At 40.7% G+C, this 26,082-nt stretch overlaps 1 protein-coding gene across 5 annotated transcripts in view; it reads right to left on the bottom strand.

The window, feature by feature from the left end:
• DENND4C (DENN domain containing 4C) overlaps positions 1-26,082 on the bottom strand; it is a 104,869-nt gene that overhangs the window by 8,483 nt on the left and 70,304 nt on the right. For 4 of the 5 annotated variants that reach the window (XM_030566485.1, XM_030566484.1, XM_030566486.1 and 1 more), the window contains 13 exons: positions 25,302-25,446; positions 24,810-24,956; positions 22,029-22,154; positions 20,828-20,962; positions 18,114-19,267; positions 16,599-16,779; positions 14,889-14,998; positions 11,413-11,588; positions 10,023-10,205; positions 8,848-9,037; positions 7,435-7,680; positions 4,730-4,847; positions 2,630-2,783 (listed from right to left, as the gene is read on the bottom strand). In XM_030566485.1, the coding sequence (XP_030422345.1) occupies positions 2,630-2,783; positions 4,730-4,847; positions 7,435-7,680; positions 8,848-9,037; positions 10,023-10,205; positions 11,413-11,588; positions 14,889-14,998; positions 16,599-16,779; positions 18,114-19,267; positions 20,828-20,962; positions 22,029-22,154; positions 24,810-24,956; positions 25,302-25,446 (3,065 nt within the window). The remainder of the gene's footprint in view (positions 1-2,629; positions 2,784-4,729; positions 4,848-7,434; positions 7,681-8,847; positions 9,038-10,022; positions 10,206-11,412; positions 11,589-14,888; positions 14,999-16,598; positions 16,780-18,113; positions 19,268-20,827; positions 20,963-22,028; positions 22,155-24,809; positions 24,957-25,301; positions 25,447-26,082) is intronic. The other variant, XM_030566487.1, reaches the window with a different exon arrangement.

Genomic DNA, 26,082 nt, shown 5'->3' with positions numbered 1-26,082 from the left:
GCTTTGAGCCCAGCTCCTAGAGTCAAGAGCTATATGAAAAAGCTCATCTTTCATTAACAAAAATGTTTTAGCCACCACGCTTATGGAGAAAAGGTTGAAAATGTGACATACGCGCCCCAAAACGTTCACAAACTGCAAGGCAAGTGAAAAAAACCCAAAATGTATTTTTAAATTTTTTTAAATTTCTCATGGATTTTTTGATATTTGGCATCAGGATCCTGTGTTTAGTTCAGGATATCAAATTTTCACTGGAATAGAATTATCCACATATTAAACAAATAGGTGTATGCAGCTAGGAACAAAAAAATAAAATAAAATAAAATTAGAGATTGTATTAATGAATAAAGTGCTTTCTTTTTAACATCTTGAAAATACACACAGTTTCTGTACTTCAGTCACTACTCACTTAAGAATGGGATAGGCTTGCAGAATTAAAGACATCTGCACAATACTCTTTTGCAAACTGACACAGAGCTGGCCTCTTGGTTTCATGCAGTCACTGCATTCTTTGTAAATCAATCTAAATTGTGGCTGAATGAAGAAAGGGAACAGCCTACATCTGAGGGGAGGAGGAGAGCCAATCAAGAAGCTCAGAGTCATCCCCAAAGGTGGCAGCTGACTGGATCTATCCCAGGTCTCCTTAGAGCAGGGGTCTCAAACATGCGGCCGGCCTGCGGAATTATTTGCTGTGGCCCACCAAATTTCCCACATCCCCCCAGAGTTATTTCCTACAGCTGTCAAGCTCCCCTCACCCACCACTCCCGCAGCACGCCATGTCCCCCACCCCTCTGACTACCTCCAGGCACTTCCCACTGCCAAACAGCTCTTTGGCAGCGCTTAGCACTTTCCAGGAGGAAGGGGGGAGAAGCGAGGAGCCACACACTCAGGGGAAGAGGCGGAGAAGAGGTGAGGCAGGGACAGGGATTTGGAGAAGGGTTTGGAATGGGGGCAGGGAACGGGTGGGACCTCAAGGAAAGGATGGAGTGGAGGCAGGGTAAGGGACAGCAGTGGGCTTTTGTACCTTTATATGAAAAGGTGTCAGTGATGCGGCCCTTGGGCCAATGCACTAGTCCTCACGTGGCCCTCATAATGATTTGAGTTTGAGATCCCTGCCTTAGAGAAAGGGTCACTGAAGTTCTCAAGCACTCAGAGCGAGTGTGTGCAAATGAACATGCACCACGTGGTACTGAATAGCCTTTGTAAGAGAAGGAAGGAAACTGCCAGCCTGGCTACAGAAAGAGTGAGAAAAGCACAGACAGGCACACAAAATTCCTCTTTACAAGATGGGAAACCCCACCCCAGCTACCAAGAGACAGCTAATACCCCAGGAAAAGGAGAAGGACTTCAAGTAGCAGAGACCAGGGAATTACACTCCTCCTGGGCAGACATGAACAAACTGAGTTCAGGGAATTGTCCCTGCTATAATAATTAGATAGTATAAAAACTACATTCAACAGCTTTTTTTTTTTTTTTTAAATATAAAGTAACTTTGGCCCCACTCCTCTCCCCAAAACAAAAAACAAAAAAAAAGTGACTGTGCCCCAAAGCATCATGCTCTAAAGATTCATCTTTAGATAGTTATTTGTGTGTTGGTGCTTACAGCGGTGCTTGCAATTCCAATCAAAAATGGTAGTTGCACATAATGGTAGTTTTCAAAGTGTCATATCTATTATAGTTCACAGTAGAGTCACATTACGTGACTAAAGCGTGGTATTCAGTGCTCTTAATACCATGTTCTTGTATGGAATACTCCTCCCCCTCCCTCCCAGCACCTCCTGCATGCCACAGAACAGCTGATTGCAGCAGCTGGGAGGCACTACTAGGAGAGGGGGGCCATCAGTGGGCAGGACATGCTGGGGGGGGAGCTCGCTCCCGGTGAGTGCTCTAGCCCTGAAGCACCCACGGAAATGGCACCTATGGGACATAGGTACTCCCTCCAGAACCCCAATATCCTCTCTGAGTACACACACCCCTCCAAGTACCCCTCCCAGTACACAAACACCCCTCCAGCACCCCCATAAATACCCCCTCCAGTTCCCCCGGTGGCAGCATCCTTTTTTGGCACCTGAAAGTAATACTAGGAATAAAGGTAATAAATATTCCTCAGCCTCCAGATGTCAGTTTTTCTCCCTTAATCAAAACTATTGTGCAAAATGCAGAGCCGATTACTCCTAGCCAGCAACTCGCATGCAGCTGAACTTCAGTGGTTGTAAAGATAGTTCATTGGGTGCTTTCAGATCTTTGTGATGTGAAGGTTTCAATGACAAATGTAAATGTGCTACATTTATGCAGTGAGGCCCAAGATTTCCACATGTTTTGTATCTGCTTTTGCTGTATATTTACTTCACTTTTGATTTTTTTTTTTAAATCAGGTTTTGTGTATGCAACTGGGGGTTTAGCTATCTGATTTGCAAATAACTGAAGCAACTACATGCACAGGAGTAGATCTACACATGCCAGAATCTTTATAGATCTCAAAGTGCCCATATGAAAATCTGATCCTAAACATCTGGGAGTCTCAGGAGGGGGTATATATGGGAGACTGTTACAACACTTAATTGGTATATGATCCTGGTGTAGATTTGGGTATGAGGGTGGGGGAAGATAATAGAAAACACTGTCCCTTTACCTTTGTCGTTTGATGTTTGGTTTAACTTTCTGCAGAAGGAGGTTGATGGGTTCAACAACATTGTTGTGTTGAATGCTCAGTTTGATGTTCTCCACTAAAGTGCTTGTTGCCTGCTGATCTTCTGAAGCTATGGATGATTTCTTCTCCACTGAATCTGGTAGGAGAATGAGGTATTTCAGACCAATACAAAAATAGATGCAATTCTTAAACTGTCTCTCTCCCATAAAACATGCAGTGAGTACAAGACATATGTAGTCTTTGCATGCAGAGACATTTTGTCCATCTTGCAGAAGTTTCCACTACAATGGAATGGCTTTGCCTATTTAGGCATTCTGTCACCCTTTAGTGTGGCAGAAACTGTGTAAAGCATACACACTCTTTGAGTATATCCTGACAAGGGAGCACAAGAGACCAAACTGCCTCTAGTTTTTGACATGTATATTTTTGTAACAAAATCTTTGTATATTCACACAGATATAAAAATGGTTCTTTTTAGTGCTACAGTATCTTGTTAATTTATATTGAGTTCAAACATATTGTTTCCAGGTGTAACACAGACATACAATCAGATGTGTTTGATGCATGTGGCTGAAGGCTACCATGTTTCAGCCATGCTGCATTAGTTCGTTAGCTGCAAATTGAACCGAAGGTTAAAGTACATTCTAAAGAAAATAAAGTTAGTAATATTTATGCCATCAGGCGACCCTGAAGACCAGTTTGTAAAGAAAGAAAAGTGAAGCTGCCATTGCAAAATGTGGGCTACATGCCACCATTAGTGTAGCAATGGTGAAGCTGAAACAGAAATGTTGCAACAATGACCATCAGCAGCTGATCTAGTCAGGCATCATTTACACATTTACCGCAATCTTTTGGTGTGTGAACTGGTGGTTCCAAAATGACAATGAACTGACTTAATAAAAACAGTGCATGAAGGGGGCAGTGGAGTTTAGATTACAGACAGAATCAATACCTAGCAAAGTTGCATAGTAAGCAGCAAGCAAGGGGCATTTGATGATGAAAGTCACACCAGACAGTGATCATTCCAAAGAGTTTGGGATAGCCTGGATATAAAAGCAGGATTCAGTGCATTTGGTGAACATATTTTCCTGTTTTCCAGATATTTTTTGAATTTACTGCAGGTTCTCTCAATGGTACTATTTGGCCAGTTTTTTAGCACAAAAACATTTAAAACAAACTCTTTGTTCCCTTGTTTACATCATATGAGTTTGTATTGGGGGGGCTAATTAAAGTTATCGATACACTATTGGAAGATTCAAGTTGTCAGTCATGTTTCATATGGATGTCACCAGCCCCTTAGTAAATAAAACAAAAACAAAGCAAATGACACTATCATCCTCCTCTGGTTCTCCTAGTACATTTTTTGGTTCAATCAGTTTGCTTAGATTTAAAGCTCCTCTGGGGAGGGAACTCTTCTTCCTTGGTGTTCTACAGCTCTGAGCTCATTTCTTAAAGTTAACACAAGAAGAATAGCTCGGTGCAACAAGAAACTATTTGAGACTGATGTAATACAAGAGTACATAGTACACTGCACATGCATGTTTCAAAACTCTCCTGCTGTAGTGGAAAACCATGTGAATTGAAGCTAGTGGCATAAACACTATAGCTACACATGGTGAATTAGGAGGCAGAAAGGTGGTATATACTTTTTTTTTAAAAAAACAAAAGCAAAATTTTATTTTAGAAAATTTTTTCTTTGTAGCGGTTCTTCCCTTTCTTGCTGTGTTACTGACATGTCAGTACAGCCATGAAAGTTCAGACCCATGCCCTTACTGAAGTTTATGTACGGGCTGCCATCTGATCAAATCCTTCCCCTATTTTCTATCCGATATATAAACAGACAAAGAATATGGCAATTTGTATACAAAGGAGGAAGACAACAAATGCTTTCATATCAGGTTTCACATTGTTTACATTATATTGTCATTCAAAATGTGGTGGGTGCTTTGCATACAGAGGGGAAGACAGTTCTTGCCGTGAAGAGCATACAATCTATAAAGAAGTCACGAGGTAAATAGAAATGTTTAGTGTCACCTCTCAATCCCCACTCCACATACACTCACGCACACTTGTTTCACTTACTGAGATTTCTCCAAGTTATATATAGAGGCTCTCCAGGCTCTTGGTGAAGGTTGATGTTGTCCCACAGTAGCTGGATGTATACTAACTTACTGTCTTGAGACAGAGATGACAAAGGAAGCTAGAATGAGGGAAAGCAAAGTTTAAAGAGGTCAGCACAGGATCACAGGTTATTTCTTATCTCTGTTGCTGAAAAGATTTGTGTTATTCATTTTGAGATACAAAAATGGAGAGGCTAAACTGCAGATTTCATTTGGTAGGAACTGAACAGTGTATTGTTTGCACTACAGTACTGAGTGGCCTTTTTTCTTTATTAAGCTTAAACTCCATCCTGCGCGATATAGGCTAAACCAAAAAAGACCACTAGTACTGGCATCTATTCAGGCTGTATTGATATAAACACATTATTATTTGTATTGCATGAACACTTAGGAGCCAGAGTCGCAGGCCACGGCCCTAGTGTACTATGCACTGTACAAATGCAAACAAAGAGATGGTCCTTGCCCTGCTGGTAGTTTGTGCCCGAGGCACTACTAGCAGATGGTGATCCTGCTGTAAAAGGTTTTACATTACCTTTCTGTTGGTTTCCAAGCTCCAAGAAAGGAAAGCATTTGGATTCTGTGTAACAGGTGGGACTGTTTGTATAGCAGGTTGGGAAGGGCAGCTGCTCACAGATATTTATTAAGAACACAAAATTATCCCTAGTAACACCACACACCTAGTTGGTTGGTTATTGCAGACACATAAAACTCAATTACAGCTCAAATTTTCATAACTTTTGTAAAATTAGAAGTGCCTTCTGAATGACTATGAACTTGCTGCATGAATCAGAAGTGAGAGATGGACAAGAAAGCTGTGTAGCTCATTCCGAGTCAGTGTAGGCTTTCCCCTGATAACTTTACATTTATAGCAGCAAGTTCCCATTTAGAAAAGTTAATGGTATTGGGGGAGAGGGGGAAAGCATCACAGTGACTCATATTTTTCATGAACATAAACAGATTTATTTTGATGTTCCAGCCCAATATCTGAAAGAGATTTCACAGTGTGGTAGGGAAGCTGCCTTGCTGTGATGTGTTATAACTAAAAGCTACTATTCATGAGTTAGGAATTCCCCGGAGCTTCTTTCTACCCCCCGACCATCAGCAGCCATTGAGAAGAATCTCACTTAGTAGCTTTTGAAAATCTATAAAAGGATGTAGGGGCATTACACGCCATATTCTTCATAAAGCTATGATTATGGCATAACAAGATATATTTTATGCAAGATGGGTCATGTAAGAGTTCATTGGAAAGGTTATGATTTATTGAATATGATTATCCTATTTGTATGCATGTACCATTTTTATATCTGATGTTAGGAATATTGTCTATGCATCTGTTACAAATGTGTTTACACCTGGGGAATGCCCACTAGATGGAATGCAATCAGTCTGGATGGATGGTTGGGAAAGGCCACTAGGGAAAACAACAAGTCTTTCAAGATGCTTATCTCCCATCTTCCTGGGAAACCTTCCTGGGGATGCTGCAAACAGCCTCTGAGTAATGGCTGCAGGAACATGTGACCAAATCACCTGGTATTGGACTCCATGATAATAATGTTTTTCCACTGATTGAGGGTAGGAATCAAACTGGGAGACAAAAGATTCACGTCATATGCAAAATCTATTTAAGGCAGAGGAGTGTCATCATCATGGTTCGTTCTTCATTGACTCCCCATCCAAGAAAGGGGACTCCTGGAAACACTTGAGAACAAAAAGACTGGACTAGGGGAGAAGGACTGATCGCAGGCAAGAGGGTTGTCTGGCCTGTGAAAAGAATATCTGGAGTTTTAAGCTGCAAGCAAATACTGCTTGCCTTCAAGAATCTCTGCAATCTGCCTACAACAACATTTAGGGTGAGAATTTGCTACTTATAACCATTTTCTTTAGTATATTAAGCTTAGATTGCATCTTTCTTTCATTTGCTAGGTAATCTGCTTTGATCTGTTTGCTAAATCACTTAAAATCTATCTTTTGTAGTTAATAAACGTACTTTGTTTTGTCTAAAACCAGTGTGTGTGGAAATCATAATTTGGGGCAGAAAGCTGCGTATATCCCTCTCCACATTGAGGGAGGGGGCGAATTTCATGAGCTTAGGCTGTACAATTCTCTGTGCAATGCAAGACGGTACAATTTTGGGTTTACACTCCAGAGTGGAGTGTCCACTTGAGTACTGGGCAGCTCCTTAGCTGAGCCTTCCCATGCAGAGCTGATCTCAGCATCTGTATGAATAGCTGCAGCTCAGTGCATCCCTACCCTTATGTGTGCTGGTTAAGTGCAGTCTGAAACTAGAGGGAGGTCTTGGCTGGCTTGCCTCAGCAATACAGTGTAAAGGGAGGTCAGGCGGGCTCAGTGGTACCCCAGACCCAGGCAGCACCTCAAAAGGAGGATGGATGGGGAAAACCCCATCAGATGCCTTGGCTAGAGAACAGTTTGACCAGCAGTCAAGTGCTCTTTTCACGCATCATCATCATTCAAGACAGGACTCTTGTCAAAGGAATCTTATTGCCAATATTAGAAGTAGAAATGTACGATTTGGTATTAATAGTTTAAAATAATCTAGATTTTTTTTTTTTTGTCAAGGAAAGTTTTCCTGACATTTTCTATAAACAAAAATAATTCAATATGTTGCAATGTTTGTGCATGACTAATTACTCTTAAGGCACCTACCTGGACCCCGTCATTACAGTGTTCCGATGTCAGAATGAGTCCTGGCAAGTTGCTAGGTAGATCCAAGCGCCGGAAATACCAAACTAGGTTCCAGAAAATGATGGGATGTTGGTTGATAAATGTAGATGTGTGAATCACTTGTTCCCCTTCATTCTCTAACAAGGATTCAAGCTCTTTACGTAGCACCAGAGGGCTCAGGTAGGGCACAGACAGAGGGAGAGGACTGGGCCTTTTCCCTAAAGGATCCTGAAAGAACAACAGCAATTTGTTACTTTACAAAGTCAAAGACTTTCAGACCCAGAAATACTTTTGAGGATCATTTCCCTTAGCAAACTTAATTGCACTGCTGCAGAACTAACATTTCAAAGTCTTTGGAGCTAATGAATGCACAACAGATATACCGGGGCTGTCGGTTTAGAGTTCTGAACTTTTCCTTCCTCACTAAAACAGAACTTGTTAAAATTGCTCTACAGAAGATTAAAAACAACGTTGCAATACATTATAATGCAAGCCCATGAGGAGGCAGCTTAAATGGAAAACAAACTTCATCGTTGAACAGCACCCATTGTAAGGCCTTCAGAAGGAGAGACATCCTTGTTTAACATGGAAGTACTTACTGTAATGAACTCCATTCTCCTGCCCCTCTCTCTCCTCACAGGAGATACCATCTGAACCATTTTTTGGTGGGGAGGACAGATGGTACATGAAGGGAATGACTTGCATATAGTTCTTGGAATAATGTGCTATTTGTTACTATTAGATGGTCAATTCCAGAAGGCTGGTCACTTGTTAATAAATTTCTGATCCCTTTAGAAAGGTTAAGGAAAAGTCTGTATTTCCAGAGGAAGAATTTCAAATCAAGAAGCACTACTTAAAATGTATTCAGGAAAGTGAATCCTTCAACCATGTCAGAGCAACTGAACCATGGAAAGACCTAAGATATCAAGACATACTTAGAAGAAAATATTTTACTCTTACGGAAAGGGTCAATATAATAGTGCTCGCACTATTCAAGAATGGCAAGCAGCAGTACATCTCTCAGGATGTTGTTCAGGCAGAATTCATCAGCACTGGGTTAGATTCACTTAGCCCTCGTCCAGACTAACCCGCAGCATCGGCGGGTTAAAATCGATTGCTCGGGGATCGATATATCGCGTCTAGTCTGGACGCGATGTATCGATCCCCGAGCGCGCTTACATCGATTCCGGAACTCCATCAACCCGAACGGAGTTCCGGAATCGACACAGAGACTCGCGGACATCGATGCAGCGCCGTCCAGACGGGTGAGTACCTCGATTTTAGAAATTCGACTTCAGCTACGTTATTCCCGTAGCTGAAGTTGCGTATCTAAAATCGATTTTAATATCTAGTCTGGACGTGGCCTTAATATCAAACATCTTGTTTGCAACCTACCACAACTTCTTGCAAGCTATTTGGAAGACTAACTGTTGAAATGCCATGAGATGGTCTGTGTGAGAGATCAATATTTTGCAGAGGGCCTCCGACACTGTGGCTCCGAGTCAAAGATGCTCCTCGTTTTGATGAATTGATGACAGATGTCTTCATAGCCCTGGGGCCCTCACTCTGTTCTTCTGGCACATCACTATTTGGGTTTCAGAAGAGACTATGTTAACATATTGCTACTCAGCAACGCCTACTGACAGACAGACAGACAGTAACCAGAGAAAGACTCACACAGATGTACCAATAGTTTTCTATTTAAAGGAAAGCCTCAATCATTGGGTTGGCACCACATTATTTCACAGAAAAACTCAGCACAATATAAAAAAAGTCATATTTTAAAAGAACATTTCCATATCAACTGTGAAAAGCACTTGAACGCCATTATGGAGCCTATGACTCTAGTGCAGCCACCTTACTTAGAAACAAGAGTTGGACAAGAACTTCAAGGTACTTTCTATCAATATCTATTTACCATTTCAGATGAATTTATTTTGGTCATGCTCACATTTTACATCACCTTTCCTTGTGTTTGCTTTCTCTGAATGGTCATGCAATTGAGTTTTACGCATAAGTGTTCACAGAAAGCAAATTTATAAATGACATGCATAAACGTTCACAAAAATCTTTAATTTTAATTTCATGCTAGAAGTGCTCCCACACTCTTGCTGCAAGGGAATTGAAGCAATACTGTGTGACTCAGCTGACCAGACATAACTAAGCAGTGCAGCTCATTCAGAAAAAGGCACACAATGAATACTCTCAGAACTATTTGCAATCAATGCACTGCACACAGTTGAACTAATCTTTAAAATTCGGTTACTTTATAACAAAATTAATTTTTTTTTTAAATCAGTCTTCTTCCGCATATTTTACGGCAGGAGAGGGGTTAAATTCTTGGGATGAAATTTTAGTTGCAAATTATCTGTTTGGCTCCACTGAGACATTTGTGATAGAGTTAAGAGAGACTAATGTAAGATGATAAATATACAGTGGGACAGCAGTATGCTAAATTTTCACTTTTCAATAAGACACACAATATTGAAAGTGCTAGTAATTTCTAATAGTACCATCACAAACTATTTTGTTTAGAAACTAAGAACTGTTTTCCCCTTTCTCCCCTCTACCTTTGCCCAGTGGCAGAGCTGGTTTCTTCAGGTATGGTCTGGTTGGGCTTTAGGTGATCTGAAAAACTGATCAAATCAGCAACAGCAGGACTGGACATAGGTTTCTGCTCCAGAGGATCAGCGGTTAATGGAATGTTTCCACTATGTAAACTATCTCCAGATGTACTTGGTTTCAGAAAAAAGCTAAACAATGACATGACCAAGAGAAAGAGGAGGCGAGGCATTAAACACAAGTTTATGTATGTTTTTTAAAAAGTGACTGTAAATATTTGGAAAATCCAATTACAAAAGTACAAAAGAAAAAAGAAGCACTGTACATAAACCCTCTTCCAAAATCACAACAGTAAGACCTGCACTGAGCTCCAGAATGCAACTGACATCCCCCTCTCATTACTACAAATAGAGAGAGAAAACACCAAACATGTGAAGTTAGTCCACACACTACCCTACTTTGCCATTTGCAGAATTTACAAAAAAAAAGTCCACTTTGGTTTGGGTAAGTAACCACTTTAAACAATATTTTGTTATTTCACAATAAGATTTGCTACCTCAAGACCATGTATAATTAAGCATGCAACATAAATATCATCTTGTTTTCCTAGTGATCTTTTATGTATAAGCTTTATAGATACTCTGGCTCTCCCAGGCTTACTTAAGTCGTAAGGAATAGGTAGCTTATGGCTAGTTCATACCACTAATGATGATGTGCTATGTGAGATCATTTTAAAATTATGGCCAGATTGTGAGATTTTTGTCATCTGTCTTCACCATTCAGTTTAAGGTGGCAGAATACAAAGTTGTTGGAAGGGCTGTACATAAAAAGGCTCTCTGGGCTATGCGTCTCATGGTCCTGTGAATTAGCCAAGTTCTGTACCAACTTAAAACTGATATCCTGCAATAACGTGACTCTTGCTAAACCAGTCTTGGAGGGAAAAACCTTGCTTGAAGTTTACGAAGTGGTCTATACATAAAACCATTTTGAAAAGCTAGTTGAAAAAGCTGTACATACATTAACCTTGATATAAAAAAACAAAACAAAAAACAGATAGATTCTGCCTTCCAAATGTTTACATTTATGGGGCACACACTCAAGAAAATGAGATGTTTGGCAAGTGTAAATGACTAACCTGAGATTTCAATCCTTTCTAGTTGCAATTACTATAATCTTCAATGGCTTACAATATTTTTAGTATGCTTTATCCCAGTCACGATTGTACAAACAAGGAAACTGCTAGTGATGTGTCCCAGCTGTATATGGTAATAAGTGTCTTTGTTTTGTTCCTTCCCCTAAAAAGCCTTAACGTCTGAATATATGAATAATTTTATAACGAACACAAATTTTGAAGTTGTGTAAAGTGGGAAAGGTAAAACTCTTGGCAAACCCACTAACCTCACAGATCCACGCAAGTCTTTAAACTCCACATTAAGAAGAGGTAAGAAGGTGTTTTTACAAAATGGACATGTGGTGTTTAAGTTAGAGTCATCTGCAGCCCATCCAGCCATAATTTCTTCATCATAAACCAATGCTCCACAAACTCTGCACTGAGAACAGCTTGACATCAAGACCTACAACAGAGAAAGAATATTAGCCTTTGTCACGCAGTTTTATAGGTGTAGCGCACACAGTGGCCCAGCAGATTTGGCATCAGAATGACAGTCTGAAGATCTGGATTCTAATCTCAGCACTGCCACTTACTTGCTATGCTAAAGGTCACTTGGTTAGCCTTTCTGTGGATTGCTGTCTATCTATAAAATGGCAACAACATTCATCCATTTTGTCAAGTGAGTTGAGATCTATTCAAAGACTATGTAAGTGCTAAATAAAGAAAAACAGCTCTGACAACATTAACACTGACAAAATGCCTCTAATGTGTTTATTCTAAATCTGTATGTTCCTGTTTTTACTAGGCCTTTACAAATAAGGACACTTTGTAAAAGCTTCACACATTGAAAACATGGATGTGTGGAGGAACACTGAAGAAATCTGCAGCTTTTCTCAATCTCCATCACAAGGCAGGAAGGAGTTCAAAAACATACACTTATTCCTTTTACCTTTTCTACCATGAGATACAATTCTGCAGAATTACACTGGTCTACAATTTTTGAGAAGTCGTCTGCTTCAGAGATAAAATGTGATATTTATTATGTATTTTGATGTGCTGAATTCAAATATGACAATTAAAACAACTGTTTGGCTACTGTTTCTAAGATATTTAAGTTTTTACATTTTATGTCTATGTATACTGTGTAGATAGTAGAGTTTTAATCATAAATTGTAAACCTAGGTCTTTTCATGTGTTTATGGTTGCTTTACATGATAATATTTCACCTGTCCTGTTTATGTAACACTTTAAAATCAGCAAAAGGGTTATATACATAAAATTTATTATGAAACAAAAGGCAAAAAACTATTATGTACATAGTTTAGTCCTATTCCGTGTTTACTGGGCACTTCTTGGCTTGTTTCTTTTATTCATCTCTTGCCACTGTCCAGCAATAGTCTGCAAGCATTGATGGGCTCCATTTGCCCTGATAGCCTGCCAGGAAATTCCACTGCTGTAGTCTGGAGCCCAACAGCTCTGCCTTACTCTTGGGTAGTTCCAAATCCCTGATAAGGTCATTCAGTTCACCTTGTGTTATGAGGTGTGCTTCAGAGGAGGAGAATGGGAGAAAATGTAGGTCCTGTGACATTGATGGTTCAGGACCAGAAGTTTCATCCTCTTCCTCTTCCTCGTCTGACTCAACTGAGAATGATTTTGGTGCATCAGGAACCGGCAGTCCTTCTCCGTGGGGTACTGGGCGTATAGCTGATGGAATGTTTGGATAATGCACAGTCCACTTTTTCTTCTTTGACACACCTTTCCCAACTGGAGGCACCATGCAGAAGTAACAATTGCTGGTACGATCTGTTGGCTCTCTCCAAAACATTGGCACTGCAAAAGGCATAGATTTCCTTTTCCTGTTCAAACACTGGCCAAGATTTGTTGCACTAGTGTTGCAGCATATGTGTGGGGCCCACCTCTTGTCCTGATCTCCAATTTTGCAGCCAAAAGAAAGGTGATAGGCTCTCTTAACCATAGTGGTTATACTGCGCTTTTGTGATGCAAAAGTCACTTCACCACAAACATAGCAGAAGTTATCTGCACTGTTCACACAAGTACGAGGCATCTCTGCTCACTTTGGCTAAACAGAAACGTGTCCCTTTGCAAAATCAAACACTGACAAAGAAGAGAGCACCTGACACTGTATGATTTCTAGAGCTGATATAGGGCAAATTTGTTCAGCAGAGTGATGTAAGCTTCATTATGATTGCATCATCCATGACCTCTAGGAATAACATGATGCAATTCATAGCATGTATGATGCAATACCAGCTTCAGATTGCATCATTCATTGTTTTGCCTAAAAAGCAAGTACTGTCCAAACCCAGTCATAGATTTATTCATAGATCCAGTCAAAGATGTATTTTAGTCGTTTCTGGTTTAAATTGAGACCCTTCCCTTTATAACTCATTTATCCTCCGCCATTCCCAAGTCAAGGATCGTATATACTGACCCAACAGCATATCTTGAAAACTAGAGCCAATCAACAATTTTAAGCATCATTTTCGTTCTCAGTGACCCAGAATTAGTAAAGTTGGACTACATTTATTTCAGAAGCATTTTGGCTATAGAGCAGTGTTATATGTAAAACAAATTCCACACATGGAGCTGGATGTTGAAACATAGCTTGATGCCAATAATGTTAAGTTTTGTAGTTCTAGCTGTGATCAGGAAAGATCTGGGTTACATTCAGATAGTAATGCGAGAGAGAGATATTTTGCTCTTTTTTCCTTGGTTGGTTGAAGCAAGTTTTCACTGGTGGAAGTCCCAGGACTTGGTGTGGTCCAGTTTTAAAAGAATCAAGTAATGGAGAAGAACACAGTGTAGGGAAATAATTCTGCACTGTCGGGGGGGAGGGCAGACTATATGACCTCTATTCTTTTCAGGTCTATTTTCTATGACTCCCATTTTCTTGGAGTTTAATTCTTTGAACACAATGGGTTGCACTTCAAAGTCTGTAGCAAGGATTTTCTTTTACTATCCTTCATTTTTCAATCACACTATGTCGTGCAACAGTTAGATAGGCTCCTCAGTCCTCCAGGAGATCAAACAGTTGTTTAAAAGAGAGACTGTTTGGGTCCTGGACACCTGAATTGAAAGAGCTACAAGAACTGCTATCATGAGGCAAAGCTGTTTGTGTTAGTCATGCAGACACCAAACAAAAGGTTAAAAGGCACCAACAGGCAGCGATGGGAGATGCTGAAGGCAGCATGCTAATTCAGTTTCCCATTAGGCCTTGTCTACACCACCTTGGTAAGTCAACCTAAGTTACACTACTCCAGCTATGTGAACAACATAACTGGAGTCAACCTAGCGTAGGTCGACTTACCACGGTGTCTACACTGTGCTGCATCAACAGGAGTCACTCTCCTTTCAACTTACCTTACTCCTCCTGCTTCTGTGGAGTACTGGAGTCAACTGGAGAGCACTCTGCCATTGATTTAGCGGGTCTTCACCAGATCTGCTAAATCGACCCCTGCTGCATCAATCAAAGCAGCGTAAGAGTAGACATGGCCTTAGTAAGGAGTTTTTATCAAAGAAGAATGATTCTGAAGGAAATTGGTTGTCTCCCCCCCCATTTATTTAAATTCATTTGTATTCAAAATTATTGTAGGATTTGACCCTGAAGGTGTTGAACTCCTCCTAATGAAGTTAACAGAATGAAAGGGCATTTTGCACCATGAGACTATAAGAAGCCCATATACGGAGTGTGTTTCTTTATACCAAAATATTTTTTTAAATAAAAACTTAGACATCATTTTACCTCCATTGCACAGTTCTGGAAGATGCTGGATAAACTGGTATTGTGGGAGGAACCATGTTCTGACTTCTCAGAATCCAGACCTTTCATACTTCTTGGGAACGAAACCTCACCTGTACAGGAGTAGTTAGATTCTTTATCCAAAGTAAATGTAGTTTATTTTTCTTCAGATGGATAGTTTCACTAACACAGAAAAAAAGTGACATTGCCAAGACTACAGAAGAATTAGTTCCAAGGTTCTGTATAAGTTTATAGCAGCAATATTGGTATGTAAACATCACAATAGAGTCCTATATCTGCCATGAGCATTTTTAAGTAGTTTTTGTGCTTCATTAAGAAATATATGATATATTGGCACAAGGAAATGGGGGGGAGGGAAGAGGAAAAGTGATAAGAATGATATGATATGTCTAACAGATTTCACCAAAGAGCAAAAAGAATTGTCCAAGTATGTGTTATTGTACAATGCCTACAGCTCTTGAATATTGATATAGCCACACAAAGAAAAAGAAAAGGAAACCAATGAGAAGAAACATCAATCTAGGGGTGTAAGTGTCACATCAGGTGCTCACTGGCCATGGCTGAAGCAAAAACTAGGATAAGCCTGTGGGTAATACTAAGGGTTGCAGGGGGAGAGGTGTCAACTTCTTTAGTCAACCAAAAAACCCCTAGCAAAACCATCAAAATCCTGCTGCTCAAGTGGAGTACAGGCTGGGAGCAGTTCCAGATACAAAAACCCCATTAGTCCCATTTGTTCAGAGTCCTAGTCAACTTCTGTCACTCTCAGCAGGCAGTCTTGACTGAGCCTTTCCTTGCCCAGGGAAGTCCCTTATCTGCAGGCTGCGATCCTTAGGTCTGCAACCCATCTCCCTCTAGGCATGTGCGTTCCCCTGATTAGGGCAGCCATTCTCCAAACCCGACTCCTCTCCCTTATATAATATTCCCTCCTGATGAGAAGTACATGGAAGGCCCTTCCTCCAGACTTAACATTTCTAGTAGATGTTGCAGAATGGGGCGAATTTAAATTCCAATATGCAGGATAGACCATTAACCCCTTCCGGTCCTGGGCCAGAGTGGTTTGTAATCCTGATCACTGAGGATATCAAGGTTCATTCAGTTTTAGAACTGAGACGATGACACCAACAATGTACACACTTAGATATACCCACTAGCCACGTCAAAGCTTCACAACAACTCAGCACCCAGCAGCTCCTATTATTCAAAATGGTGCTGAGCACTTGACGATCTGGCCACATCATTTAGATGGCTAAATGAAAGCACTTTGAAAAAACCTGACAGCTCATTTTTTATTTATTAATATTAACATTCTAGGGATACTCATGTATAGAATGCTGATTTTATATGAATAAGTAGGTTCAGCATAGCTATAAGAATTAGACAAAAAAGAAAAGATGTAATATCTTCCAGGCTCTCCAGACTCAGGAAATCCTGTTACAGCTGACCATCTTATACAAAGCACTATGAACATATTTTGTTCTACATAACAAAAAGATGTATTCACTATGTTGTACTTACAAGAGAAGGCTATTAGTCTTTCCAAAGCGTATCAACTCATATTTGCAGATTAATTCTTTTGTATGATAGTGCTACTGATCCCATTGCATTGAGCCACTTCACTCTTGTACTGATGAACAGCAGCTCACCCTTTTCATTATATTCCAAAATAGTGAATTAGGAAGGAAAAATTCAAACCTGTTGTGTAGTGCTGTTTCCCTACATCTCCACTGCTGTTGCTGCTGCCAAGACTGGTAGTGCTTTGTGTGAGTTCACTGGTTACCAACCCAGGGATTCCTGATTTTGGTGACAGATTGTCTCCTAAAATATGATCTTCAAAACCTGGAGGAAAGGTGAAGTCTGGTCGATGGGTTTCTTCCTTTAATTCAGAAAGAAGGAACTTAACATTTTTTCCAGTATTTTCAGAACTACATGTATTTCTTTGACATTTAATTATTATTAAAAATAATTCATGCAGCACTATAGGTTTACAGTGTCTTTACAAAACAGATTACGTCTCAGACCGACAAGAAAACACATTGACCAAGAGCTCATGGAAGGAAGGACACTGCAGACTACCGGTGGTAAGGAGAGCTGACAGAAGAGAGTTTTAAGAACGGTTTGAAGGAGGAGAATATTCTTTACAAAACAGAACACTGATTGTTTCCAGGTGCAGGATCAGTGAGAAAAAACAGGTGCAAAGCACAAGGCGAGGAGACAAAACACAGGGAGTACAAAGAGCAAAAGCAGGAGAAAAAGAAAGGAATGTAGTTGTAGTAAAGGAGAGCACAGACACAGGTGAGGGTAAGAGTCTGAAGGGCCTTGGACGTGAGGATTTAAAGAGTAGAGTGACAACAGTTAGAACAGCAGGAGAAGATGATTATTTGTGTAATTGCATTTTGGATAGATTGGAGGAGGACAGAGGAGAATGGCAGAAAAACCAAAAAAAGCAGAAGTTACAGTTTTGGATATAGGGAAGAATCAGAAAGATGACCTAGAAGTTGTGATCCTGGGAGACAAAGAGGACAGTGTAGTTGTTAAACAGCAGAGAAGGGTGGCAAAGGACAGGGATGACAAAGAAAGGAAAAGAAGTTCAGTTCTGAACAGCCAGAGTTTGTATGGGACATCTCAGAAGAGGAGGAGGACAGTGCAGAGAGGCAGCTAATTAAGATGCAAGACTTGAGGGTGGAAAAAGATGTAGAATTCTCAGCACAGGGATACAAAGAGAGACGAGGACTGAGAACAGAACGCTGGAGGGATGCCAAAATTGGAGGGAAGATGAAATGAAGTATTAATAAAGGAAATACTGAAGGAAAAATCAGTAAGGCAGAAAGAGAGCCAGGAAAACCCAGTCATGGAAGACAAGTGAGGAAGGAAAGGAGAAGAGTAAGTGATAATTGTCATAGGCATCAGAGAGATCAAGAAGACTAAGGAAAAGCACAAAAAGTCCGATGGCACCTTAAAGACTACGGGATTTATTTAGGCATAAGCTTTCGTGGGTAAAAACCCCACTTCTTCAGATGCATGGAGTGAAAATTACAGATGCAGGCATTATTATACGGACAAAGGAAGAGAAGGGAATTACCTCACAAGTGGAGAACCAGTGTTGACAGGGGGAAAAAAAAAAACCAAAAAGCTTTAAATAAATAGTCAAATATCTTGATTAGCAATGCCCCCTTCTGCACAGGAAATATCAAACTAAAATCTACTTGCCTCATCATCCAAGTAGTTATATTGTGAGGTTACAGAGTCCCACATCCTACTGGCTACATTAGCTGCTTGTTTCATTCCAGACTTCAGAACATCTATTTTCGGTCCAGAGAGTATATTGTCTAGCTTCAGATTGGATAAACTTGTTACCACAGAGCCCAATGAGCCATGCTGCGAAGAGCGACCCAACGCCGTTAGTGATGGAGACCGCTCTTTTTGGACTCGTGAATGGGTCTGTTGCTTTAGTCGCCCCGTAAAGGTTTTAGACCTGGAAACTAAAGGACTTCTCCGATTTTCACTCTTCTCTGGGGCTGGTGGGACAGAATCTGAAGGTAAGCTTGATCTCCTCTCTTGGGAGTGACTAAGTGTACTAGAGGCTGCTGCTTCTCTGCTCTCTTGCTTGTGAAGCTCCATGCTGGAAGACTTGCTACCCAGGGGGCTCTTTAGATTCATATAGCTTTCTATTTCATCTGCCAGATTACGTGCTACAACTGGTGACACAATCTTTTCTTCAGGATCTGAGGGTTTTGGTTCTATACTCTCAGTAGCCAGCAAAGATAAAGGGTCCAAGCCCACTTCAACATCTTCCCTTTCAATAGGTTTAATCACTCCATAGAAGCTATTCCTTTTAGTCACTGCATCTCTGGCATCTGTTTTCTGGTTTGGGGGCTGATTACCATCCAGAAGTTTGGCGTGTACATTGTCAGCTCTGGCTCCACTGTCCTCACCTCCGTTCTCAAGGTGCACTTGCCCTTCCTCAGGCTCCTCCACTGGTGAAGACTTAAGCTCTAGTTCCTGAGCACCTTCACTCACATGAGTCCTGGTGCCACTCAGCCCAGAGACCTGCTGGTCACCCATACTGTCAAAGCTACTGGATTTACTAGTGTGAGGTGGTGAAGTTTTGGTCCCGGATAAAGCTGCTGTGAGGATCTTGGCATCTGCTCCCATCATTATTGCTATTTCACTAGAGCTCAAGTCCAAACTGCCTTTCTTCAGCAGCATACCTGCTCTGCTTTCAGTGCTAAAACTGCAGCTCCTCTCTGAAAAGAGCTTTTGTCTCTTCTGCCCTTTTTCACCTGTTTTCTTGGGAGAAGCATCATTAAAGACTGAATCTTCAACTGGATCCTGAGTTATAAAGAGTGGGCTAGATGCAGTTCCTACAAAGAAAACACATGGCATTAATGTGATACTTTGTTTTCCCCCCAACACATACTGCTAAGGAAATAATTTAAATGATGGTCATATGGTCTGGGTTATTTAAAAATTTTACAAGTTTTCTAATAAGAAAGTGGTGAATATAATTAGAGCAATTCTACAAAAGTACCACTGAGTCACAAATTACATGTGGAAAGAATAAAGCTAAAGTTAGTGCTTTAGTTACTGACGCATACTGTTAGCCTGAATGAGCAGGCTGCAGCACCCAAGCAAAGATGCACATTTGTCACTCCCTCTTTCCACCAAGCTCAGTGGCCCACCTGCTTCACCTTTGCATCATATTTTTTCCCCAAAAGGGTGGACTCTACCCTCTCTATGCTCAGTTTATTGCCAATGTCTTTAGCTCTCAGAAGATTAGGTGTTTTTTGCATTGGCTGTGGCACTACTTCTAAGACAACATTGAAGCACACAGGACAAATAATTCTGGGGAGAATTTAAGTCCCAAAGACATCTACTGCATGCGTCAAGAATACAGAGACATGCTTTTGGAGAAAGGACCACCATAACTGGAGAAGAGTAATTTGGGATTGGTCAGGAACTCACCATAGTAGTCCTAGCGCTGCTCCAGATTCCTTCTTTAATAGCCTTCTTCTTAGCCTATGCCTGCAGTTGCCTTTGTACTGAGCGCACCAAACCTCTGAATATTACAGTATACCCCACTTCAGTCATGATTACCCAGACAATTAATGTAAGCCTAATGAAATGTAATGGCAGTAACGACTGCTTAGCGGGTATAGTGATTCTACTTCAATGGGACCCCATTAGGTGATTTAAAGGTGCTTAGGTCTGTATGTCTCTCAATCTCACACTGATTCTATCTGTTCTTTTAACAGCTGTCGGTTCCCTTAGCTGTCATGTGCAGCAAGTCTATGAGGTGCTTTACCACTGCCTGAGTCAGACTCAATCTTCCCACACCAGTTACATGCTGACCTAGCACTCTGGGACTCTTGCAGCTGTCCCTGCCACCAAACACTGGGTAGCAGGTAGTAAGCTGTATTCCTATCACAGGATAGAGAATGTCCACTCCATGGGCATCACAGTAAGGTGACAAACATGCTACATCTCGGCAAATCCCAGATAGTAATGTTCAAGTTAAAATGGTGTTTTCTAGTAATTGGTAATTCCACTTATCAGGACAAATGACCATCTACCAACAATTGGCAGTAGTAACAACAATACTGCCTCTTATATAGCGTTTTCCATCCATAGATCTCAAAGTGTTTTACAGAGGAAGGCAAATATTATTGCCATTTTACAGATACAAAACAGAGGTGCAGAGTGGTGAAATGACTTACCCAAGGACCCACAGCAAGTCAGTGGCAGAGTCAGGCATACAACCCAAGTCTCCTGACTCCCCAGTGCACTGTCCTGTCCCTGGGACCATACTGTCAGCTCAAGATTCCATTTACCAAACATCCAAATTAAACAAACTACAAGAAGCCGGAGGCAGTTTCAAATTTTGTTGATAACAGTTGTGTTAAACAATATACTCAGTAACTCACCACTGCTGTTTTTCCTGCCAGTACTATCAAAAATGCCAGATGGAACTTTCACAATACTGCTTCCCCAAGCAGGTGGGTCTGCTGAACTATGAGGTTCTGCACTCTGCTGATGCTTTTCACCAGTACCACCAACTTCTAGAGTAAGAAAAACCCATCTTTAATTATGCTGTCTATACAAATAACTATCTACATTGTTTTGGAAGAAACATTTTATCTAAAATGTACAAGCTGTTCTCTTCTTACTACAGTGCCCATAAATGCCAATCTTTCTAGGTGCTGAGCATTTCTTGCAATTAATTCAATACATTCCACAGCCTTTCGCCAGAACTTTCCACCCCCCACCTCTTGTTGTTGCTGTCGCCTGTCACTGGAACCCTGCCAGGGCCCCACTGGCTGTCAGCTCCAGAGTCCTGAGAGCCCCTGGGGCTGAAGCAGACTTCATGACCTCCATGACATAAACATAGCCTTAACTATGAGCCCTGACAAAGGGTGAAACCAAAGGAATCATCTCCACGCCCATGTTGTCCTTCGCTTCTCTGCAGACAAGAGTGCCAAATGTGATAGGGGAACTAGACTTAGGCTCACCACTACTAATTTCAAATAGGCCACAGAACAGTTAATTAACAAATGGTTGTTTGTGGTCATTACTGACATGGACTGGACTCAAGCCAGCAACTCAGTTATGATCTAGCAGTACTTTAATTCACAGGTGCCAACTCTGTTGGCACCGGTGAATGCTCGTTCCCCCGGCCCTGCCCCCTCCCTGCCCCTATTGGTCCCCTCCTCAAATCCCCGCCTCCTCCCCCAAGTGCGCCTCTATTGGTCCTCTCCCAGGTTTGCGGCACAAATCAGCTGTTTCGCGGCGGAAGCGAAGGGAGAGAGGGGGAAGAACAGGACCCGGCAGCGCGCTTAGGGGAGGCGGAGGAGGTGGTGAGCTGGGGCAGGGGCGTGGGCTGAGCTGCTGGTGGGTGCTGAGCACCCAACAATTTTTCTCCATGGGTGCTCCAGCCCCAAGCACCCCCCGAGTCGGCACCTATGCTTTAATTGATCCCTTGGACAGGAAATAAACAAGAATAATAAAAGATAATCATGTGGTGACTATAGCTTTGTGAATTACATCTACTAAAAGCCTTCTGAATGTTTTAAATTGACTGGACAAATTTAAAAGAAACCCCTATCAAAGTAAATCTAAATACTTGACCTCCTGTTAGGTCTTTCATTTTACAAGAAGAATCTTTTTCTGCTAGCATCTCAGCTGCAAGATGATTATCTCCATCATCCCTTATGAGTTCATCCTTGGATCCATAGCCTTGGTCTGACTGACCCCCTGTTGAAAAGAATACAAGCAAGTAGTCTAACAGTTTTTTGTTTTAAACTGAGAAATTCTGTTGCATGTTAAGATATTAAAGTGCAACTTGTTTGTGCTACATCTAGTTTTTGCTAAAAATATTGAGTCAGGAGATCACCAATGGCTAGCACACAAAACATACACACAGTATTTAATTGGTAATGGTAAAAGCATAAAACAATAGCAAAGACAGGAATGAAAAAGCCTATTTTAGGTTTAATAGTCTATTTGCCACAATATACTACAGTACAGTACATTCTCAATGACTTGTACACTACACAATTTGCTAAGTGAATCCCCACCAGTATACTATAGTAGCTCATTTGAAAGGCAGAGATGACGACTAAAATTTTGTATACTGCATGAACCAGAACCAAACACCACAGAAATCAGACAGAATCACTTTGCTCTGGAATGAACTCTCAGAAAAATGACACAAAACATGCTATATCACCTGGGGGTGCAAACTTTTCACAAAGCAATCACTATGTCTGACCTATCAGTCCTCACCCTCAAAGGAAACCTGAACAACACTTTCAAAAGATGAGCTTGGGTGCTTAAATTTATAACTTTGTTAGACAGTAAAAATCATGGTCTTAATAAAGACACTGGACGTATGGCTTATTACAACAACCACTTTAATTAAACCACTAACCCACTTTTTGTCCTAAGGCTACAGGGGTGTTAATGAGCCACTTCACCTTCAATGGTCCCTTACAATATATATGCCAATTACTTATGCTAAACTCTGTGTTGGATCTTGTATTTAGCTGTAACATATTCAGCACCTTTCCCAGGCCTGAAGAAAAAGATTTGTGTACTCAAAATCTTGTCGCTCTCACTAACAGAAGTTGGTCCAATAAAAAAAAATAGTACCTCACCCACCTTGTTGCTATAAAGTGGTCAGCCTAGTCAGCTCATCAACCTTATAGAAACTCAAAACTCAGCTATCATAATGTCTGTGCTCCTTCTGCACCCAAAAATGAACTTTTATGATGGAAATAGTGTTAACAGAGAACAGATGGGATTCATTCCATAGCATAATATACAGCATGTTGAGCTCTATTTCCTAAACCTGCCTATGAGCAAGTCTTTGGATCCATGAGCTTGTTTCAAAACACAGAAGTACAAAGCAAATTACCCTCAAGTACCAAAGAAATTTCGCCTGGCTCCTTAGCAGTTACAAAGCTGAACAACAAACTTGCTCTGAATGCCTGATATCTCCGTAGAACATACATGGAGAATAGAATTGATAAGAGTTAAAAAAAACCTAAGTAACTAGCAGTTTATGTTTTGGATCTATTCTACAAGCAACTTGATAAGTAAGAAAGCTTGATATCCTCTGATCTTTATTTTCCTCTATCACCACTTTAGCCACATAGAAATCTCTCCCCACACCCTCCTCGCACATCAGTGAAAATAACCTATCAATAAATGGGAAATTTACCTGCAGCAGTAACACTCAAAAGGCAGAATTAACGCACATGTGCATCCAAGGCTTCACACCATACAAGTCTGCACCCCACACCATGACAGCCAAGGACAAATGCAGCATCAAGAGAACGCAGAGCAAGAAGCAGAGTAACAAAGAGCAGAGAAAAGGAAAGTTCAGTCATCTAGACAAGTACATCACGTGCAGCTCAGGAATCAGTCTCAAGTTCTCTTTAAAGGAAGAGTCAAGATATTTAAAAATTAAAAAGGGTGTGCGACAATCATATGCACAATAGGTCCTGTGATACACAAATATATAGGTGGTTTAGTTGAATGTATGGTTTGGGCTATAATCAGATTTACAGTAGGAAAGGAAAGGAAAGGAAAGATCAACTCTTTTGGTAACCTGTCACCTCAGGTAATTTTCTGGAGGTGAATTATTTCATTCTAATTTGTTTGTTAGAGTACACACTACATTCAGTGCAGAGCTCTTCTCTGGCTTTTCAAAAGTCTTTCCACTCTCAGGAACTCTCCCAAAGATTATACGTATGATAAAGCTAAGATAATTTACAATTTTAATTCTGAAGTTCTGAAAACCATGGCAGCAGTTTGCAAACTGTAATTTGAAAAGTATGCACTACAGTGATCAAACATACATACCGGATTCTGGAATTTTAATTAACCTCAATTAATATTAAAGACAGATTTGAAAACAATGGTCTCCAATTATGTCTGAGCAACTTTTGCACTCTCACTTGTAAAATGAGAGTTTACACGCACAGTTTGTTTTAGGCCAGTAGATTTTATCAGTAGTGTGCATGAGTAATTGCCAGCAAGAATTGCTAATGCTCATAATTAGAGGCTTGGACAGCTCTCTTTAAAAAAACTGACAAAATAAAATATGGACCATGTGACTGCTTCACCAGCAATACAATTACAAAAAAAAAAAATCAGTTTAAAGAGTTAGTCATTCTGCCATGGTTTACGCTACATTGAGCGTGGAGCACCAATGTACAATGAAGAAGAATATCCTGCAATTACTGTACAGTTCCTTTTCTACAAGTATATTGATTCAGCCATTCATATCGCACAACCTCAGAAAGAGGGGGGAAAGTGTTTAGGGGGGAAAGAATCAGCAAGAGATGAGAGAGGAGTTTGCTGTTGGTGGAATTGTTAGTAGTGAAACCCAGCAGACTCTAGTACCTGTGCTAGAGTGATTATCAATGGAATCAAGCCTGACTAAGTCTCTGACGAAGAGTGTGTGCTCCCCACTGTTAGCATCATTAGAACTATCCACGCTACCATGGCTCACCGTGTCCCCATCACTTCCACCCGTGGCATTCCGAGGAGCTAGAGATATGAATGAGAGCTAGTCAGTAAAGAGGATTTGAAAACTTGTCAAACTTTAAATAAGTCAATCTAACCTTTCCAGCTCACAGCAGATACTTATAGTTACATAACTATTATTAGGATATGGAATAAGGGACCAAAGCAATTTAGTTTTTAGTGTGAGACACTCATACCACTGAGCATAAACTTGGCAGTAGCCTATTTTTATACACTTGAGAAAAACAGTCCTTTCTAGGAAACATTTAGAAAATACACACATACAATATCATGCGAGCAGCAATTATTAGAATGCAAATCCTATTCTAGTTCAGCAGAAGTGAGCCCATTTCAGTCACTATACATTACCTGATATCACAGACACCTGTGAGCTCCTTGTTGCTTTTTTTAGGCATTGCCTAAACTGTGCTACACCACGGACCACATTCTGTACCTTCGTCCACAGAAAGATACCACTGCGGTTACTGCTAGGCCAATGACTCTCCAAAACTGCCTGCAAAATCAAAGGCATTACGGTAGTAACTGCTTAGTCAGTAAGCCTGCCCTCTTACCCTCTACAGAAAAACTCCTCTCTTTTAAGATGTGAAATGCAAACATTTTAAAACTGATTTTTTTTTAAGAGCCCTTCTCCCCTGGTCTCAAGGCTGTGCGTAGAACACCAGTCCTGAATGACTAACATTCGATTGTGAAAAGCATGAGTTAAATAGACTGTGGAATGCATATTTGTTATTTACAATGGAGTAGCAACAAGAGCCCCAATAAGCCCTCCACTCCCACTGCCTTCAGTTCGAGAGGTTTACTTGCACTGCGACATTCCCTCTCAGCTTGTGAATCTCTCAAAGTAGCAGAAGCAGAACTGCACCCTTCACCAAAAGGAAGGTCAGCAATTTTATCTGCTGTGTCACTGATTTAGGAGACAGCAGACTGGCGTCTGCAGAGTTGCAAAAAAAAAAAAAAAAAAAAAAAAAAAAAAAAAAAAAAAAACAGTTCAAATTGTATGTTGTATGTGTGGGAAGAAGTTACTTCACCACCTCTTCTGTCCCCCATCCTCAGCCATATACCCTAATCATGGGCCTGTTCCAAGACTTAGACATGATAAAAATTGGAAGAGACCGCAGTTAAATTTCAA

Source organism: Gopherus evgoodei, chromosome 6 (genome assembly GCF_007399415.2).
Source record: "Gopherus evgoodei ecotype Sinaloan lineage chromosome 6, rGopEvg1_v1.p, whole genome shotgun sequence".
Taxonomy (NCBI): domain Eukaryota; kingdom Metazoa; phylum Chordata; order Testudines; family Testudinidae; genus Gopherus; species Gopherus evgoodei.
The sequence above is the reverse complement of the archived record's forward strand: the minus strand, read 5'-3'. Positions and strand labels throughout refer to the sequence as shown.